The sequence below is a fragment of the Giraffa tippelskirchi genome, chromosome 2, assembly GCF_054371585.1.
Source record: "Giraffa tippelskirchi isolate mGirTip1 chromosome 2, T2T-mGirTip1v1.2.pri, whole genome shotgun sequence".
NCBI classification, from domain to species: domain Eukaryota; kingdom Metazoa; phylum Chordata; class Mammalia; order Artiodactyla; family Giraffidae; genus Giraffa; species Giraffa tippelskirchi.
The window spans coordinates 187,500,797-187,522,452 of NC_137276.1; the positions used below are offsets into that span (position 1 = coordinate 187,500,797).

General features: G+C 35.9%; 1 protein-coding gene across 38 annotated transcripts in view; it reads left to right on the plus strand.

Annotated features, from left to right (window-relative positions):
* SENP7 (SUMO specific peptidase 7) overlaps window positions 1–21,656 on the plus strand; it is a 169,214-nt gene that overhangs the window by 96,110 nt on the left and 51,448 nt on the right. For all 38 annotated transcript variants that reach the window (XR_014077542.1, XR_014077541.1, XR_014077546.1 and 35 more), the window contains one exon: window positions 13,466–13,578. Coding sequence is in view for 31 of the 38 variants with exons in the window: in XM_081572393.1 (XP_081428519.1) it covers window positions 13,466–13,578 (113 nt within the window). In the remaining 7 variants the exon portion in view is untranslated. The remainder of the gene's footprint in view (window positions 1–13,465; window positions 13,579–21,656) is intronic.

A 21,656-nucleotide genomic window follows, 5' to 3' on the forward strand; every position in this document is an offset into this window, starting at 1 on the left:
GAAGAACATACCCTTGAGCAGGATGAGTTGTTTTGTTGTGTAATCATTAGCTCTGGGCTTAAATTTAGTCTTAAAGACTGTTGTCATAAGGAGTTTAAGGAAACTTATGTGACTAAGACCAAATCCCTTACATAGTACTATGTGCTAACATACAGTGGAACTGACAAATAGATTTAAGGGATTAGATCTGATAGAGTGTCTGAAGAACTATGGATGGAGGTTCATGGCATTGTATAGAAGATGGTGATCAAAACCATCCCCAAGAAAAAGAAATGCCAAAAGGCAAAAATGGCCTTATAAATAGTTGAGAAAAGAAGAGAAGCAAAAGGCAAAGGAGAAAAAGGAAAGATACACCCATCTGAATGCAGAGTTCCAAAGAATAGCAAGGAGAGATAAGAAGACCTTCTTAAGTGATCAATGCAAAGAAATAGAGGAAAACAATAAAATGGGAAAGACTAGAGATCTCTTCAAGAAAATCTGAGATACCAAGGGAATATTTCATGCAAAGATGTGTACAATAATGGACAGAAAAGGTATGGACCTAGTAGAAGCAGAACATATTAAGAAGAGGTGGCAAGAATACACAGAAGAACTACACAAAAAAGGATCTAAATGACCCAGATAAGCACGATGGTGTGATCACTCACCTAGAGCCAGACATCCTGGAATGCAAAGTCAGGTGGGCCTTAGGAAGCATCATGACGAACAGAGCTAGTGGAGGTGATGGAATTCTAGTTGAGCTATTTCAAATCCTAAAAGATGATGCTGTGAAAGTGCTGTGCTTGGTATGCCAGCAAATTTGGAAAACTCAGCAGTGGCCACAGGACTGGCAAAGGTCAGTTTTCATTCCAAACCCAAAGAAAGGCAATGCCAAAGAATGCTCAAAATACCACACAATTGCACTCATCTCACATGCTAGTAAAGAAATGCTCAAAATTCTCCAAGCCAGGCTTCAACAATGCATGAATCATGAACTTCCAGATGTTCAAGCTGGATTTAGAAAAGGCAGAGGAACCAGAGATCAAATTGTCAACATCCATTGGATCATCAAAAAAGCAAGAGAGTTCCAGAAAAACATCTACTTTATTGACTATACCAAAGCCTTTGACTGTGTGGATCACAACAAACTGTGGAAAATTCTTCAAGAGATGGGAATACCAGACCACCTTACCTGCCTTCTGAGAAACCCATATGCAGGTCAAGAAGCGACAGTTAGAACTGAACATGGGACAATGGACTGGTTCCAAATGGGAAAGGAGTATGTCAAGTGTGTATATTGTCACCCTGCTTATTTAACCTACATACAGAGTACATCATGCGAAATGCTGGGCTGGATGAAGCACAAGCTGGAATCAAGATTGCCAGGAGAAATATCAATAATCTCAGATATGCAAATGACACCACCCTTATGGCAGAAAGCAAAAAGGAACTAAAGAGCCTCTTGATGAAAGTGAAAGAAGAGAGTGAAAAGGCTGACTTAAAACTCAGCATCCAGAAAACTAAGATCACGGCATCTAGTCCTATCACTTCATGGCAAATAGATGGTGAAACAGTGTAAACACCGAGAGACTAGACTTTATTTTCTTGGGTTCCAAAATCACTGCAGATGGTGACTGCAGCCATGAAATTAAAAGACACTTGCTCCTTGGAAGAAAAGCTATGACCAACCTAGACAGCATATTAAAAAGCCTGACACAGTTTGTCTAGTCAAAGCTATGGTTTTTCCAGTGGTCATGTGTGGATGTGAGCATTGGACCATAAAGAAAGCTGAACACTGAAGAATTGATGCTTTTGAGCTATGGTGTTGGAGGAGACTATTGAGAGTCCCTTGGACTGCAAGGAGATCCAACCAGTCCATCCTAAAGGAGATCATTCCTGGGTGTTCATTGGAAGGAGTGATGCAGAAGGTGCAGCTCCAATACTTGGGCCACCTGATGCAAAGAACTGACTCAATTGAAAAGACCCTGATGCTGGGAAATATTGAAGGCAGGAGAAGGGGACGACAGAGGATAAGATGGTTGGATGGCATCACCAACTCTATGGACAAGAGTTTGAGCAAGCTCCGGGAGTTGGTGATGGACAGGGAAGCCTGGTGTGCTGCAGTCCATGGGGTCGCAAATACCTAGATACGACTGAGCTACTGAACTGAATGATATTAATATGTCTTTGTCTATTTATTCTTGTAAATCCTTAATGCCATTCTCCTGTATTTTAACCAGAATTAGGTCATATCATTGAAATTTTTTGATAACTTGTTTGCAGAAATAAATGTAATTGTTTTCATTTCAGTCATTTATTGTTTTAGTGAAGATGGATTTTGTATTTCTTTCTAAAAAAAATTATTTATGTATTTATTTTTAGCTGTGCTGGGTCTTGCTTGCTGCACGCAGGCTTTCTCTAGTTGTGGCAAGTGGGTGCTACTCTCCAGTTGCGACACATAGCTTCTCTTTGCAGTGGCTTCTCATTGTGGAGCACAGGCTCTAGGGTGCACAGGCTTTAGTAGTTGCAGCATATGGGCTAAGTATTTGTGGCTCAAGGGCTGTGGAGCACAGGCTCAGTAGTTGTGGTGCACAGACTTAGTTGTCCAAGGCCTGTGGGATCCTCCTGGATCAGGGATCAAACTTGTGTCTCCTGCATTGGCAGACAGATTCTTTACCTCTGAACCATCAGGGAAGCCCTGGATTTTGTATTTCTTACATGGGTTTTTTCTTAAGTCTTGTGTGTATTGGGGTGTTTCGTTTGTTTCTTACTAATTTGCAAGAACTCTTATGACAGGTATTATCTCTTTGTTAAATGTGTTAGAAAAAAAATTTTTCAAATTTGTTTTTGTAATTTTACTTTGTTTATAGTAATTCTGTGGCACTGAGACTTAAAAGTTTTATTTTATAAAATCTGTCAGTGTTTGACTCCTGGTTTTGGTTTGCTCTTGGGAAGACCTCCTCAACCCAAAGTATAAAAATAGGTTAGTCAGCTGCTGTTTTAATTTATGATTTTTTAAAATGAGGTATTAGACCCAGAACAACTGGGTGGGGATAACTTTTCTAATTGAAGTGTTGATTCCTTTTTGCCTTTCTGGAGTCTTCTGCAAATGTCTGTGGGTACTTGGGTTGCTTCCACCATAGATGACTATGAATAATAACATTGTTAGGAACATCAGTGTACATGTATCTGCGTTTCTATATACCTTCTGTTCTTTTGGGTGTATTTCTGAAAGTGGAATTTCTGGATCATATAATTCTATTGTTAATTTTTTGAAGAACCACTGTACTGTTTTCTGTAAATGTAAAACTACATTATTTTACATTGCCACAGCAGTGCACAAGGGTCCTGGTTTTTTTCACATCCTTTGTAGCACTTGATATTTTCTGTGTTTACATGATAGCCATTCCAACGGATGTGAACTGATATCTTATTGTGGTTTTGATGTGGTTTTAGTGTTATTGAACATCTTTTTCATGTGTTAATTGGCCATTCATGTATCTTCTTTGGAGAAATGTGTATTCGAGTCCTTTACCCATTGATGAGTCAGGTTGTTTTTTATTTGTGAATTTAGAAGTTCTCTCTATTCTGAATATTAATATATATTAATATTGTCATAAAGTATGATTTGCAGATAGATCTCCCATTTTGTGGGTTGCCTTTTTACTCTATTACTGCCATTTGATGTACAGAAGTTTTAGTTTTTTTTAATTGAAAAAAAATTTTTTTGATAATGCCATGTGGCATGCAGGATCTTAGTTCCGTGACCAGAGATTGAACTCGTGCCCACTGCAGTGGAGCCATGGAGTCTCAACCACTGGACCATCAGGGAAGCCCCCGAAGTTTTAATTTTGATGAAGTCCAGTCTATCTATGTTTCTATTTGATGTCATATCCAAGAAAATACTCCCATATCCAATGTCCTGAACATTTCCCCTTATGCTAAGAGTTTTATTGTTTCAGTTTATGCTTTTAGGCCTTTAATCCATTTTGAGTTAACTTTTGTGTAAGAGTATTATGTGAGGGTCCTTCTTCATTCTTTTGCATGTGGATATTCAGTTTTTCCAGCAGCATTTGTTGAAAAAACTGTGCTTTCCCCATTGAAAGGTCTTAGCAGCCATTTGAAAATCATTTGACCGTATACGTGTGGCTTTATTTCTGGGTACTATTCTATTCCATTGGTCTCCATATTTGTCTTTATGCTAGTGCTATGTGTGTTGATTATTATAGCTTTGTAGTAAGTTTTGAAATGAGGGAGTTTGATCCCTCCAAATTTGTTGAATTTTGTTTTGGCTCTTGTTGTATATACATTTTAGGATAACTTCTTGTATTTCTGAAAGAAATGTCACTGTGGTTTTGATAAGATTGCATTGGATCTGTAGATTGCTTTAGGTGGTATTGACATCTTGACAATATTAAGTCTTCTAATCCATGAACATGGGTTGTGTTTCCATTTATTAATATCTTCTTTAATTTGTTTTATCCATGTTTTATAATTTTCATTTTACAAGTCTTTTGTCTCCTTGGTTAAGTGCTAAGTTTTTTTCTCTTCTTGAAGCTATTGTAAAGAGAATTATTTTCTTAATTTCTTCTTTTGTTTATTAACTCGAACCATTTTTTGTGTTTATGTATGTGTATGTGTGTAATCTTTAGAGTTTCCTACATGCAAGGTTATATCATCTGTAAACACAGAATATTTCTTTCCAGTTTCAATGCTTTTGTGTTTATATTTCTTGTATAATTGCTCTGGCTAGAACTTCTAGTACTGTGTTGACTAGAAGTGGTGAAAGTGGGCACCCTTGTCTCATTCCTTTTTCTAGAAGAAAAGCTGTCCATCATTGATCATTGAGTTTGATGTTTACTGTGTGTTTTTCATATATGATTTTTGCTATGATGAGATAGGTAATTTCTATTCTTAGATTGTTGAATTTTATTTTTTAGTCATCAGGAAAGGGTACTGAATTTTGTGAAGTACTTTTTGTGTATTAATTGACATGACCATGTGGTTTTCCTCTTTCATTCTGCTAATGTGGTGTATTATTTTGATAAATTCTTGTATGTTGAACCATCCTTGCATCCAAGGAACCATGTTTGAATTTATACTGGCTTAATTTCAGTAACATTCAGAACTGTGCTCCTTTATAGCTCTGTCCTCACATACTTTAAATCATTGATGTCATAAAATTATATCTTCATGTGTTGTTTGTTCAAAAGCATAGTCTAATAATGTAAACAATGTATTAGTTTCTTAAATCATGTATAAAACAAACAGGCATATTACAAACCAGAGTTACAGCAATAGTAGATTTTATAATTATCCGTGGATTTACTTGTACCAATTATTTTTAGTTTTTCTTACAGGGCTGGTTTTACTTATAGTGGTAATGATTTTCCTCAGCTGTTGTTTACCTCTGTTACTGTTGTTGTTCAGTCACCAAGTCACATCCAGCTCTTTGTGACCCCATTGACTGTGGCATACCAGGCTATTATACTGATATATTCTTGTATGTTGAACCATCCTTGCATCCCAGGAACCATGTGGTTAGGATATATAACAATATGAACCGTTTGGGGTATTTTATTGAGAATTTTTCCTGTGTCCTCCACTATCTCCCGGAGTTTGTTCAAATTCATGTCCCTTAAGTAGGTGATGCTGTCTAACCATCTCATCCTCTACTGCTTCCTTTTCATTTTGCCTTCAGTCTTTCTCCTCATTTAGGGTCTTTTTCCAATGAGTTGACTCTTCACATCAGGTGGCCAAAGTATTAGAACTTCAGCATCAATCCTTCCAATGAGTATTCGGGGTTGATTTCCTTTAGGATTGACTGATTTGATCTCCTTGCAGTCCAAGGGACTCTCCAAGAGTCTTCACCAGCACCACAGTTCAAAAGTATCAATTCTTTGGCACTCAGCCTTCTTTATGGTACAGCTCTCACATCCATACACGACTGTTGGAAAAACCGTAACTTTGACTATGTGGACCTTTGTCAGCAAAGTGATGTCTCTGCTTGTTAATGTGCTATCTAGGTTTGTTTATCTTAGAATGTCTTGATTTTGTTCTCATTTTTGAAGGATAGTGTAGCCAGATATAGAATTCCTTGTTAACAGATTTTTTCCTTTGAATATACCAATTCAGTGTTTTTTGGCCAGCATGGTTTTTGATAAGAAATCTTCTCATAATCTTATTGAGAATCTTTTGTGTGTGATGAGTCACTTTTTCCTTTGTGCTTTCAAGAAAGAGTTCTCTCTTTGCCTTTGTCTTTGGACAATGTAATTATAACATTTCTTGATATAGGTCGCATTCAGTTTACTGTACACTTAGTTCCTTGGGTTTTATTCATGTCTTTCATCAAATTTGGACTTCTTTGGTGATTATTTATTTCAATAATATCTTTGCCCTTTTCTCTCTCTTCTCAGAGACATCAGCAATGTGTATATTAGTCCCTTTTTTGGTGTCCCATAGGTCCCTTAGGTTCTGTTTACTTATCTTAAATTTTTCTTCTTTCTGTTCCTCAGATTTGGTCCTTTTCATGGTCATATTTTCAGATTCACTAACTGTTTCTTCTGCCTGCTCAAATCAGCTTTTGAATCTCTCTAGTAAAATTTTCATTTCAGTTATCGTACATTTTTAGCTCCAGAATTTCCTTTTGGTTCCTTTGTCTTTTATTGATATTTTCATCTTGTCACAAATCATTTTCTTGATTTTGTTAAAGATTTTCTTTCTGTCTGTCTGTCTCCATTTCTTTCTTTTTTCACCATGCTGTGTAGCATGTGGGAATCTTAGTTCCCTGACCAGGGGTTGAACCTGCGTTCCCTGCATTGGAAGTGCAAGTCTTAACTGTTGAACTGCCAGGCAAGACCCTGAGGATCTTTTAGATAGTCGTTTTAATGTCTTTGCTTATTGAGTTTGCCATCTGCTTTTCTTTTTTTTTCAGGGACAGCTTCTGTTGATTAGTTTTTTTTTTTTCCTTTGAGTTGGCCATTCTTTCCTGTTTCTTTGAATGTCTTGTGATTATTTTATTGTTGTTGTTGAAAACTTGACATTTGGATCTTATAAGATGCAAAGTTTGAAAATCAGGTTCTCCTCCTTCCCCAGCATTTACTGGATTTTTTCCCTTTGTTTGCTTAGTTTTTAAAATTATTGCAATATGTCCCCATTCCAGTTACCAGCCTAATATGTAAATAAAAGGTCTTTTCAGGTGTTTTCTGAGCCTATGTCTTTCATGGTCATGTTTGTGACTTTCTAAATTTCCTTGTACATATGATTACTTTTTAATGTCTTAGTCCTTAAATATTTATTTCCCATAAGGAGGAAATAGGAAAAATGAAGGGAAGAAATAGAACAAAATAGGTGCTAGCTATTTTAATCTCCTGCATGTTGTTTTAGCTGAATGGGGAGACTGTTGCAACATGGTGATGGTTGTTATAGCAATGTGTGCCTGTCTCTATGTCTCCTTATCCATAATCAGAGACAGCAGTCAGTGATCAGAATACAGATTCCCAATATTTGAAGGACAAGGTCCTTATTGCTCATCTTGGTAATTGTAAGCCTGTGCAAACTGTTCTAAGAACTTGGACTTGGCTACTTGTCTCAGAGCTGGGTATAGGTAACTGCTATCATCCAAATTGCCTTAATTGACCAAAGTTACTGTTGAACCTTTTAACTAGAAGTTACAAGCCTTCAGTAGACTCCAGAATTCCAAAGTTCATCAGATTCTGCCAGTGTTGTTGTCTAGGTGAGAACATGGTAGGTGTTTCCTACTCTGCAATTTTCCTGAGGTCACTTAGTGTATATTTCATATTTTATTGTACAAGGATCCTTGACTTATTCTTGCTGATATTTTTTAGTACTTTTATAAATGTAAAAATTTCTAAGGGAGTGAGGAAGGATTGGAAGTTTGAGATTAGCAGATGCAAACTATTGCATATAGGATGGATAAAGAACAGTATCCTGCTGTATAGCCAGGGAACTATATTCAGTATCCTGTGATAAACCATAATGGAAAAGAGTATGAAAAAGAATATATACACAACATGTATAACTGAATCACTTTGCTCTACACTGAAAATTAACACAACATTGTAAATCAACTATACTTCAATCAAATTTGGAATTCTGTGTTGTTAAATATTTTTGAAAATGTAGTAATTGCTGTATATTATGCTATAAAGGAAGGCTGTAGGTTAATAATTTTATAGTTTTTTATTTAAAAATTTCAGAATTTTTACCCAGTTAAATAATACCATAATGAGTTGTTTTGTTAATAATTATCATGGGTGGGAAGATTGTTGGTAAAGATTTAGTTAATTTTATGGCTCTTCTGCTGCTGCTGCTGCTGCTGCTAAGTCGCTTCAATCGTGTCCGACTCTGTGCGACCACATAGATGGCAGCCCACCAGGCTCCGCCGTCCCTGGGATTCTCCAGGCAAGAATACTGGAGTGGGTTGCCATTTCCTTCTCCAATGCATGAAAGTGAAAAGTGAAAGTGAAGTCGCTCAGTCGTGTCCGACTCTGAGCGATCCCATGGACTGCAGCCTCCCAGGCTCCTCCATCCATGGGATTTTCCAGGCAAGAGTACTGGAGTGGGGTGCCATTGCCTTCTCCGTTATGGCTATTCTAATTAGTACCAAATTGCTTTCTCAATTGTTTTTCATTTTGTCTTTTTTAACTGAATTAATTTTATTGATATGTTACTGACAGAATATTGTATTAGTTTTAGATGTACAACATAATGATCTCATATATGTATATATTGCAAAATGACTAACACAGTAAGTTTAGTTCATCCATTACCACACATAGTTACATTTTTTTTTCTTGTGATAAGAACTTGTAAGATCTACTATCTTAGCAACTTTCAAATATACAGTACACTATTGTTATTAGTTATTACCTATAGTCATCATGTCGTACCTTGCATCCCCCAAACTTATTTTTTTTATAACTGGAAACTTGTACCTTTTTGCCACCTGCAGTCCTTTCATACTCGCAGCTCTAGCAGCCACCAACCTGTTGTCTGTGTCTATGCATGTGTTGGTTTGTTTTTAAATTTAGATTCCCCACGTAAGTGAAGTCATACATTATTTGTTTTGTCTCATTGCACTTAGCATAATGCCCTCAAGGCTCATTAATGTTGTCACAGATAGCAGGATTTCTTTCTTTTTCTTTCATGACTGAAAAATATCCCATTGTGTGTTTGTGTCATATTTTCTTTATCCATTCATCTATTGATGGGCACTTATGTTGTTTCCATGTCTTGGTTATTGCAAACAGTGCTTCAGTGAACATGGGGTTGTGTGTATCTTTTTGAGGTAGTGATTTTGTTTCCTAAGCATAAACACCCAGAAGTGGAATTGCTAGACTATATGTTCTATTTTTAATTTTTTGAGGTATATTCATACTGTTTTCCATAGTGACTGCACTAGTTTACATTTCCACAGCACTGCATATCTTTTCCAACACTTGTTTCTTCTCTTTTGGTAATAGCCATTCTCAGATTTGTGAAGTTATACTTCATTATAGTTTTGACATTCATTTCCCTGATGATTAGTGCATGTTGAGCTCCTTTTCATGTACCTGCTAGTTGCTTGTAGTCTTTGGAGAAACTTTTGTTCAGTTTCTTTGCCCATTTTTTAATGAAATTGTTCTATTTTTGTGGTTGAGTTGTATGGATTCTTTATATATCATATATTTTGAATATTAACTTCCTTATGAGATAGATGACTTAAAACTATTTTCTCCTGCTCCATAGGTTACCTTTTCATTTTGTTGATAGTTTGCTTTACTGTACAGCTTTGTGGTTACACTTATTTTCTTTTGTTGTTTTTGTTTTGGTGTTTAATCCAAAAAATCACTGCCAAAACCAGCTTACTCTCATGTTTTTTTCTTAGAAATTTTATGGTTTCAGGTCATACATTAAGTCTTTAATCTATTTTGTGTTGACTTTTGTATATGGTATAAGATATTGGTCCAGTCTCATTCTTTTGTATGTGGCTGTCAAGTTTTTCCAGCATCAGTTATTGAAGAGACTATCCTTCTCCCATGGTGTGTATTCTTGGCTCCTTTGTCATACATGAGTTGACCACATATGCATGGATTTATTTCTGGCTCTCTATTCTGTTCATTCATTTATGTGTCTATTTTTCTATATTGTTTTGATTACTATGGCTTTGTAATTGTAAATTAGTTTGAAATCATGAAGTATGATCCCTCTGGCTTTGTTTTTCCTTCTTAACATTGCTTTGGCTCTTTGGGGTCTTTAGTGGTTGCATGCAAACTTTAAGAGTGTGCTCTTTCTGTGGAAAAGGCCATTGATATGTCAATAGAGATTGCTTTGAATCTGCAGGTTGCTTTGCATAGGATAAACATTTTAACAATATTACTTTTTCCCATCTATGAGTACAGAATATCATTCCATTTATTTGTGTTTTCTTCAGTTTCTTTCATCAATGTCTTATAGTTTTCAGTGTACAGCTCTTTTTCCTTCTAGATTATGTCTAAGTATAATTTTATTCTTTTTGCTGTAATTTTAAATGGGATTTTTTCCCTCAATTTCTCTTTCAGATAGTTCATTATTTGTGTGTAGAAATGCAACTGATTATAGTATGGTGATTTTGTATCCTGAAACTTTAGTGAATTCATTTATTAGTTCTTACAGTTTTGATTTTTTTTTGGTTGGATTTTTTAAGGTTTTCTTTCTATAAGATCATATCATCTGCAAATAATGACAATTTTATGTCTTCCTTTCTGATATTGATTCCTTTTATTTATTTATTTTTCATATTTAATTTTTTCTAGCCAGTATTTCCAGTACTGTGTTGAATAAGAGTGATCAGAATGGGTACCCTTCTTCATTTTAGAGGAGAAGCTTTTAATCTTTCAGTGTTTCATTTGATGTTAACTGTCATTTGTGATATTGGCCTTTATTGTGTTGAAGTATGTTCCTTCTATACCCAGGGTTTTTTTTTTAATTAATTTTTTAATTGAGGATAATTGCTTTACAGAATTTTGTTGGTTTTTGCCAAACATTGACATGAATCAGCCATATATACCCAGGGTTTTGAGTTTTGTAATGAAAGGATGTTGAATTTTGTTAAATGCTTTTTCTGTACCTTTTGAGAGATCAAATGATTTTTATCTTTCATTTTACCTATGTGCTTTATCACATTGATTGATTCTTGTATGGTGTACCATTCTTGCATCTCTGTATAAGTCCCATTTGATCATGGTGTATGATTCTTTTAATGTGTTGTGGAATTTGGTTTCCTAATAGTTTGATGAGAATTTTTGCATCCCTATGCGTCAAGGGTATTTTATTTATATTTTTCTTTTACTGTACTGTCCTTATCTAGCTTTGGTGTTATTGATGGCCTTCTAAACTGAGTTTAGAAGTGTTCTTTCCTCGTAAACTTTTTGAAAGAGTTTGAGAAAGATTGGCATTAATTCTTATTTGATAGAATTGCCAGTGAAACCATTTGGTCCTGAACTTTTCTGTACTGGGAGGTTTTTGATTACTAATTCAGTCTCCATGTTTGTTATTGATCTGTTCAGATTTTCTTTTTCTTCATAATACATTTTGGTAGATTGAATGTTTCTAATTATTTGTCCCTTTCTTCTAGGTTATATGATTTGTTGATGTATAACTTTTTGTAATCATCCCTTATAACATTTTGTATTTCTGTGCTACCAGTTGTAGTGATTTTATTTATTGGGTTGGCCAGGAACTTCAGGTTTTTCCATAAAATGGTACTGAAAAAAACCTGAACAAACTTTTTTGATCAGCCCAGTACAAGTCTTCTGTATTTTTTTCCTTAGTCCAGCCAGTAGGTTTTTTTAACCCCCCGTAAAACTGGCTCTTCAGTTCAGTCGCTCAGTCATGTCCGACTCTTTGTGGCCCCATGGACTGCAGCACGCCAGGCTTCCCTGTCCATCACCAACTCCTGGAGCTTGCTCAAACTCTTGTCCATTGAGTCAGTGATGCCATACAACCATCTCATTCTCTGTCGTCCCCTTCTCCTTCCACCTTCAATCTTTCCCAGCATCAGGGTCTTTTCAAATCAGTCAATTCTTCACATCAGATGGCCAAAGTGTCCGAGTTTCAGCTTCAGCATCGATCCTTCCAATGAATATTAAATACTGATTTCCCTTAGGATGGACTGGCTCTTAGGTTATCCATAGGTTATCCATATTGTTGGCATATAATTATTCATAGTAGTCTTTAGATGATCTGTTTTTATTTGAGTCTTTTTTGTTTCTCTTGGTTTGTCTAGCTAAAGGTTTGTCAGTTTTGTTTGTTTTAAAAAATAAGCTTTTAGTTTTGATCTTTTCTATTGTTTTTCTTATTTCTTTTTTATTTACTTTTCCTCTGATCTTTATTGTTTCTTTCCTTCTGCTAACTTTGGGCTTAATTTGTATTTTTTTCTGGTTCCAAGAGGTGTAAAGCGAGGCTTTTCATTGGAGTTCTTTCTTTTTAATGTAGCTTTTATTGCTATTAACTTCCCTTGTAGAACATTTCATGGATTTTGAAGTTTTTGCTTATGTATTCATTTGTTTCAAGGTACTTCTTGATTTTCCTTTTGGTTTCTTCTTTAGCCAGTTGATTTTTAGGAGCACATTGTTTAGTCTTCCTATTTTTTTGAACTTTTCAGACTTCTCCATGTATTGATTTCTTGTTTTATGCTCTTGTGATTGGGAAAGATTTTTGTGTGTGTGTCTTAAGTTTGCTAAGATTTGCTTTGTGACCTGTCTTAAAACATCCTGGAGAATGTTCTGTGTTCATGTTTTATAAATACATGTTAGGTCTATTTGGTCAAGTTTATGGTTCAGTCCAATGTTCCTTCTTGATTTTTATTTTTTTTTGGTCTGGATGATCTAATGATTACTGAAAGTGGGGTAGGTATTAACGTCCCATACTATTATTGTGTTATGTTTTTAGAATAGTGATACTGTGTTCATCATCCAAAACTTGCTTTTAATACATTTTAAATATTTAACCAGTAGCTTATATTTTAAACTATTTTCTCTATAGGTAAAATTTATTACCACACCCTAAGTTTTATTTTGTATGTAACTTCTGATACGTGAACTCTGCTTGAAACATATTAACGATTACTTTTGACTTATTTTTTGATTACATATAAGTGTGATTATCATCTACTTGTGTTCAGGGAATGTTTACTTTTTAGACCCCTTTGATATATTTAGCACTTGTATTATTCTTTGTTCACTTTGCATGTGCACAATTTTGGAAGAATAAAACATTTCTTGTTTTATTCTTTCAAAGGAACATGGAGAATTTGAAGACAGAATAGGAATGAGAACTTATTTCTCAAATCATAGTTTAATATTCTTTCTACTGTTCAGACCACGTACTCTTCTGTATATGACTTTATTTGTGATCTGTTATTTTTATTTTAAATATATGCCAACTGGCTTCTAAATTTATTTTTGCTTTGAAGAATTGAGTATAATATTATTTTGTTTTTCAGGAGTTCACAATCAAGTAAGACAGACAATAATTATGCAAAGCAGACTTCTTACACTGAAGAAAAACAAAGAGATGACGATGGCATTTCTTTTATGTCTGATACTCAGCCTAAAGGTTTGTGAACCACGGAAAACTGTTGCCATTTGAATTTTTGTCTATTGTAGTTTCAGTAGTATTTGAATTATAACTATATTTATCTAGGAAAGTCAAGAGAGATTTTTTAGCAACACAAAGAAAATTGCTAAACTTACTGTTTGTATCCTGCAGTATACATCTCTTGATTTATTTACTAAATCTGGAAGTTAAATTTGAATATTATTTCTTGTCATTTGTTTGTTGGAGCTGGGCATATAGCTATAAAGTTATAGTGTTAATTTGTCTATTTCTAAATATTACTTTCATGAAAGTGGAAACGTTCATCACTGAGTCATGTCCGACTCTTTGCGACCTCATAGAGTCTAGCCGGCCAGGCTCCTCAGTCCATGGAATTCTCCAGGCGAGAATACTGGAGTGGGTTGCCATGCACTTCTCCAGGGGATCTTCCTGATCCAGGGATCGAACCTGGGTCTCCTGCATTAGTAGGCAGATTCTTTACCATCTGAGCCATGGATGTGTCTAATCATTGATATTACTGCTAACTCGATTATTATTATTGGCTTCCCACTGTCTAGCCTCCTAGTATGAAATATATTCTTGCTTTTTAAAATTTATTTATTTTTAATGTGAGGACATTTGCTTTACATTGTGTTGGTTTCTGCCATACATCAACATGAATCAGCCATAGGTATGTTCTTTATTCATTAGAATTTTTCTCAACTCTAGGAGGATTCGAATACAAGTCACTTTTAGCAAATTTAAAGGTAAATACATCCCAGACTTCTAAATATTCATTGTAGGCCTCCTTGCCTGTGGGATTAATGAATTGACTTCTTTTTGTCTCTTTTTAAAAAGACTTTTAAATAATTTAATATAAAAATTTTCACCAAAACCAATTTATTTATTAGTCAAGTGTGAAACTAACACTTTCAAGGGTCTCTTCGATTATTAATAGCTTCAAATTAGTTGAAATATTTTGTTTTCTGAAGGATTTTATAAATTATTCACAAGAAAAGGTGGTCCTATAATGATACTATGTAAAAATTTTTTGTATCTCATTTGGAACACAGTTGTTTTCACATTTTAAATACTCTTCTTCATAGAAGAGAAAACTTACAAGGAAACTAATATCTTTGATATATACAAGAAACCAGCTGTAACTCTTACGAGGGCAGTCACTAGAGAAAGTATTATGACTGTAGATGTAATCTTTCAACTGATCACTAAATACGATCTGCATGTAATGGAGGACTTTTTTTTTTTTTTTTCAAATTGTCCTTTTTCTAGAAATAATTATCCTTACTTACAGTATAAAAATAAAAGTGGATTTGTATTTGCGCAAGTGGGCTCAATTCAGATACTATCAAAACACTGTTAAACCTTCATTGCTTTCCTTGGTAGAGTAGGAATAGTTAAATAAAAAGCTTTCTAATTTATGTCCTTCAGTATTCCTTCAAAGTAACAGAATTCTAGGCTTAACAACAGGGAAAAATGAACAATAAAAGAAACACTATATAGTTTCTTAGTATCCCTAAAGGTTCTCCTCTTAGGTAAAGTGTTTTTAAGAAAGTTAGCTATTGAAACATTATTAAAACTTACAGTATTTTCATCCTATAGTTAATTGTGTCTAATACCAATTGTTTAACAAAAGCCTATAAATTAATGGGTGTTCTGAATTAAATCCCAGGTATACCACTGAAAAAAGTTTCTCTTCCAGTTTTTTATAATTGACAGTACTGTGTAAGTTTAAGGTGAATAGTGTAGTGATTTCACTTATGTATATCATGAAATGATTATCACAGTGAGTTTAGTCAACATCAATTTATTCATATAGATAAAAAAATTAAATAGAAATAAATTTTCCTTATGATGAGAACTCAGGATTTACTATAACAACTTTCATATATAACATATAGCAGTGTTAATTTTATTTGTCATGTTATACATTACGTCACTAGAACTTATTTATTTTATAATAGGAATTTTGTACATGTTGACTGCCTTCATTCAATTCTTCCTCTCCCTGTCTCTGATAACCACAAATCGTGTCTCATTTTCTGATTTTGTTTTTGAATTATAATCGACCTATACAACACTGTATTAGTTCCTTTTACACAGCATAGTGATTCAGTATTTCTGTACATTTCAAAATAATCACCATGATAAGTCTAGTTATCATCTATCATATACAAAGATAGTACATTGTGGTTTAGTCACTAGGTCATGTCTGACTCTTGAGACCCCATGGTCTGCAGACTGCCATGCTCCTCTACCCATGGGATTGTCCAGGGAAGAATACTAGAGTGGGTTGCCATTTCCTCCTCCAGTGGCTCTTCCTGGCCCAGGAATCGAACCTGGGTCTCCTGCATTGCAGGCAGTTTCTTTACCAACTGAGCTATTCCCCACACTAGGTATACCTTTATTTTGCAGTGCCTTAAGTTTGCCTTGTAAAACTTGCTTTTAAGAATATAATACATTGGAAATAGTTAACATTCTTTTGTTTATAGGAATTTGTTAGCTGTTTAATTTTATATGGTAATGATATTTGCAAGTTAAATATATATATATATATTTTTTTTTTTTTTCAGGTAGAGTCCTGTTTTTTTAAATAATGTCTGACTCTATCTAATACATTTATTCCAGTTTCCCATGAGATTGTCTTGACTGATTTGCAGTTAGTGAACTGCTAGGAGGAAAACTGCTATATAATAGAGTTTTTCCAAGCCTTAGTTCTTTCATCAGTTTTTAAAAAATTTTATATTTTATATTGGAGTATAGTTGATTAACCATATTATGTTAGTTTCAGGTGTACAATAAAGTAATTCAGTTATAAATATACATGTGTCTAAATATACATGTGTCTTTTTCAAATTATTTTCCCAATTAGGTTGTTACAGAATATTGAGCATAGTTCCTTGTGCTATACAGCAGTCCTTGGTTATCCACTTTAAATACAGCAGTGTGTACATGTCAGCTTCAAACTCTATTACTGTTTCCTCCTACCCTTCCCCCCTGGTAACCATAGTTCTCTAAGTCTGTGAGTCTGTTTCTATTTTTCATTTGTATCATTTTTATAAGATTCTGCATATAAGCAATATCATATGATATTTCTGTTTCTCTGTCTGACTCACTTCACTCAGTATGGTAATCACCAGGTCCATCCAAGTTCCTGCGAATGGCATTATGTTATTCTTTTTAATGGCCGATTAATACCATATCTTTATCCATTCTTATGTTGATGGCCATTAGCTTGCTTCCATATCGTGGTTATTGTTAACAGTGCTGCAATGAACATTAAGGTGTGTGTATCCTTTTGGAGCATGTTTTTCTCTGGATATATGGCCAGGAGTAGGATTGTAGGGTCATATGGTAGCTCTGTTTTTACACACCTCCATACTCTTATCCATAGTGACTGTACCAATTTACATTCCCACCAAACATATAGGAGGGTCCCCTTTTCTAGCATTTCCCTTCTCTAGCATTTATTGTTTGTATATTTTTTGATGATAGCCATTTTGACTGGTGTGAGGTGATGTATATCATTATAGTTTTGACTTGCATTTCTCTCAAATCCTAAAAGATGATGCTGTTAAAGTGCTGCACTCAATATGGCAGCAAATTTGGAAAACTCAGCAGTGGCCACAGGACTGGAAAAGGTCAGTTTTCATTCCAGTCCAAGAAAGGCAATGCTAAAGAATGCTGAAATTACCACACAGTTGCACTCATCTCACACGCTAGTAAAGTAATGCTCAAAATTCTCCAAGCCAGGCTTCAGCAATACGTGAACCATGAACTACCAGATGTTCAAGCTGGTTTTAGAAAAGGCAGAGGAACCAGAGATCAAATTGCCAACATCCGTTGGATCATTAAAGAGCAAGAGAGTCCCAGAAAAACATCTGCTTTAAAGCCTTTGTGTGGATCACAACAAACTGTAAAATTCTTAAAGGGAATACCAGAGCACCTGACCTGCGTCCTGAGAAATCTGTATGCAGGTCAAGAAGCAACAGTTAGAACTGGACATGGAACAACAGACTGGTTCCAAATCGGGAAAGGAGTACGTCAAGGCTGTATATTGTGACCCTGCTTATTCAACTTATATGCAAAGTACATCATGTGAAATGCTGGGCTGGATGAAGCACAAGCTGGAATCAAGATTGCTGGGAGAAATATCAGTAACCTCAGATACGCAGATGACACCACCCTTATGGCAGAAAGCAAAGAAGAACTAAAGAACCTCTTGATGAAAGTGAAAGAGGAGAGTGAAAAAGGTGGCCTAAAACTCAACATTCGGAAAACTAATATCATGGCATGCGGTCCCATCACTTCATGCAAATAGATGGGGAAACAGTGGAAACAGTGGCTGACTTTATTTTTTTTTGGATTCCAAAATCACTGCAGATGGTGACTACAGCCATGAAATTAAAAGACGCTTGCTCCTTGGAAGAAAAGCTGTGACCAACCTAGACAGCATATTAAAAAACAAAGATGTTACTTTGCCGACAAATGTCTGTCTAGTCAAAGCTATGTTTTTTTCAGTAATAATGTATGGATGTGAGACTTGGACTATAAAGAAAGCTGAGCACCGATGAACTGATGCTTTTGAACTGTGGTGTTGGAGGAGACTCTTGAGAGTCCTTGGAGTGCAAAGAGATCCAACCAGTGAATCCTAAAGGAAGGAAATCAGTCCTGAATATTCTTTGGAAGGGCTGATGCTGAAGCTGAAACTCCAATACTTTGGCCACCTGATGCGAAGAACTGACTCACTAGAAAAGACTCTGATGCTGGGAAAGATTGAAGGCGGGAGGAGAAGGGTATGACAGACGATGAGAAGGTGTGATGACATCACTGACGCGATAGACATGAGTTTGAGTAAGCTCTGAGAGTTGATGAGGGACAGGGAGGCCTGGTATACTACAGTTCAGTTCAGTTCAGTAGCTCAGTCATGTCCGACTCTTTGCAACCCCATGAATTGCAACACGCCAGGCCTCTCTGTCCATCACCAACTCCCGGAGTCTACCCAAACCCATGTCCATGAAGTCGGTGATGCCATCCAACCATCTCATCCTCTGTCGTCCCCTTCTCCTCCCGCCCCCAATCCTACCCAGCATTAGGGTCTTTTCCAATGAGTCAACCCTTCGCACGAGGTGGCCAAAGTATTGGAGTTTGAGCTTCAACATCAGACCTTCCAATGAACACCCAGGATTGATCTCTTTTAGGATGGATTGATTGGATCTCCTTGCAGTCCAAGGAACTCTCAAGAGTCTTCTCCAACACCACAGTTCAAAAGCATCAATTCTTCGGTGCTCAGCTTTCTTCACCGTCCAACTCTCACATCCATACATGACCACTGGAAAAACCATAGCCTTGACTAGACGGACTTCTGTTGGCAAAGTAATGTCTCTGCTTTTAAATATGCTATCTAGGTTGGCCATAACCTTCCTTCCAAGGAGTAAGTGTCTTTTCATTTCATGGCTGCAGTCGCCATCAGCAGTGATTCTGGAGCACAAAAAAATAAAGTCTGACACTGTTTCCACTGTTTCCCCATCTATTTCCCATGAAGTGATGGGACCAGATGCCATGATCTTGGTTTTCTGAACGATGAGCTTTAAGCCAACTTTTTCACTCTCCTCTTTCACTTTCATCAAGAGGCTCTTTAGTTCTTCTTCACTTTCTGCCATAAGGGTGGTGTCATCCGCATATCTGAGGTTATTGATATTTCTCCCGGCAATCTTGATTCCAGCTTGTGTTTCTTCCAGCCCAACGTTTCTCATGATGTACTCTGCATATAAGTTAAATAAGCAGGGTGACAATATACAACCTTGACGTATTCCTTTTCCTATTTGGAACCAGTCCGTTGCTCCATGACCAGTTCTAACTGTTGCTTCCCGACCTGCATACAGGTTTCTCAAGAGACAGGTCAGATGGTTTGGTATTCCCATCTCTTTCAGAATTTTCCACAGTTTATTGTGATCCACACAGTCAACGGCTTTGGCATAGTCAATAAAGCAGAAATAGATGTTTTTTCTGGAACTCTCTTGCTTTTTCGATGATCCAGCAGATATTGGCAATTTGATCTCTGGTTCCTCTGCCTTTTCTAAAACCAGCTTGAACATCTGGAAGTTCACGGTTCACGTATTGCTGAAGCCTGGCTTGGAGAATTTTGAGCATTACTTTACTAGCATGTGAGATGAGTGCAATTGTGCGGTAGTTTGAGCATTCTTTGGCATTGCCTTTCTTTGCGATTGGAACGAAAACTGACCTTTTCCAGTCCTGTGGCTCCTGCTGAGTTTTCCAAATTTGCTGGCATATCGAGTGCAGCACTTTCACAGCATCACCTTTGAGGATTTGAAATAGCTCAACTGAAATTCCATCACCTCCACTAGCTTTGTTCATAGTGATGCTTTCTAAGGCCCACTTGACTTCACATTCCAGGATGTCTGGCTCTAGGTGAGTGATCACACCATCGTGATTATCTGGGTCGTGAAGATCTTTTTTGTACAGTTCTTCTGTGTATTCTTGCCACCTCTTCTTAATATCTTCTGCTTCTGTTAGGTCATGGGGTTGCAAATAGTGGGATACGACTGAACAACTGAACTGAATAATTAGTAATGTTGAACATCTTTTCATGTGCCTCTTTGCCATCTGTATATCTTCTTTGGAGAAGTATCTGTTTGATCTTCTGCCCATTTTTGATTGGGTTGTTTGTTTTTTGTGATATTAAGTCACATGTGCTATTTGTAAAATTTGGAGACTAATCCCTTGTTGGTCGCATCATTTCAATTGTTTTCTCCCATGTTTTGGATTGTCTTTTCATTTATTTATGATTCCTTAACTGTACAAAAACATGTAGTTTAGTTATTCTCATTTGTTCATTTTTATATTTATTTCCATTATTCTTGGGGATAGATCAAAAATATATTGCTGCAGTTTTGTCAGAGAGTGTTTTGCCAGTGTTTTCCTCTAAGAGATTGATAGTGTGTGGTCTCACATTTAGGTCTTTAATCCATGTTAAGCTTATTTTTGTATATGGGTTTAAAGAATTTTCTAATTTCTTTTTTTTTTTTTACATGTAGCTGTCCAGTTTTCCTAGCACCATTTCTTGAAGAGACTGTTTTTTCTCCTTTTTATAGTCTTGCCTTCTTTGTCATAGATTAACCGACCATAGATGCATGGGTTTGTTTCTGGGCTTTTTATTCCATTGCGTTTACCTATCTTTCTGTTTTTGTGCCTGTACTCTACTGCATGGATAACTGTGCTTTGAAGTGTATAGTCTGAAGTCAGGGAGCATGATTTTTTTAGCTTCATTTTTCTTTCTCGGGATTGCTTTGGCTATTCAGGGTCTTTTGTGTCTCAATACAACTAGAACAAATCATTTCACAATTTGTACGGAAATATAAGAAACCTCGAATAGCCAAAGCAATCTTGAGAAAGAAGAATGGAACTAGAGGAATCAACCTGCCTGACTTCAGGCTCTACTACAAAGCCACAGTCATCAAGACAGTATGGTACTGGCACAAAGATAGAAATATAGATCAGTGGAACAAAATAGAAAGCCCAGAGATAAACCCACGCACCTATGGACACCTTATCTTCGACAAAGGAAGCAAGAATATACAATGGAGAAAAGACAATCTCTTTAACAAGTGGTGCTGGGAAAACTGGTCAGCCACTTGTAAAAGAATGAAACTAGAACACTTCCTAACACCATATATAAAAATAAACTCAAAATGGATTAAAGATCTAAATGTAAGACCAGAAACTATAAAACTCCTAGAGGAAAACATAGGCAAAACACTCTCCGACATAAATCACAGCAGGATCCTCCATGACCCACCTCCCAGAATATTAGAAATAAAAGCAAAAATAAACAAATGGGACCTAATTAAAATTAAAAGCTTTTGCACAACAAAGGAAAGTATAAGCAAGGTGAAAAGACAGCCTTCAGAATGGGAGAAAATAATAGCAAACGAAGCAACAGACAAACAATTAATCTCAAAAATATACAAGCAACTTCTGCAGCTGAATTCCAGAAAAATAAACGACCCAATCAAAAAATGGGCCAAAGAACTAAACAGACATTTCTCCAAAGAAGACCT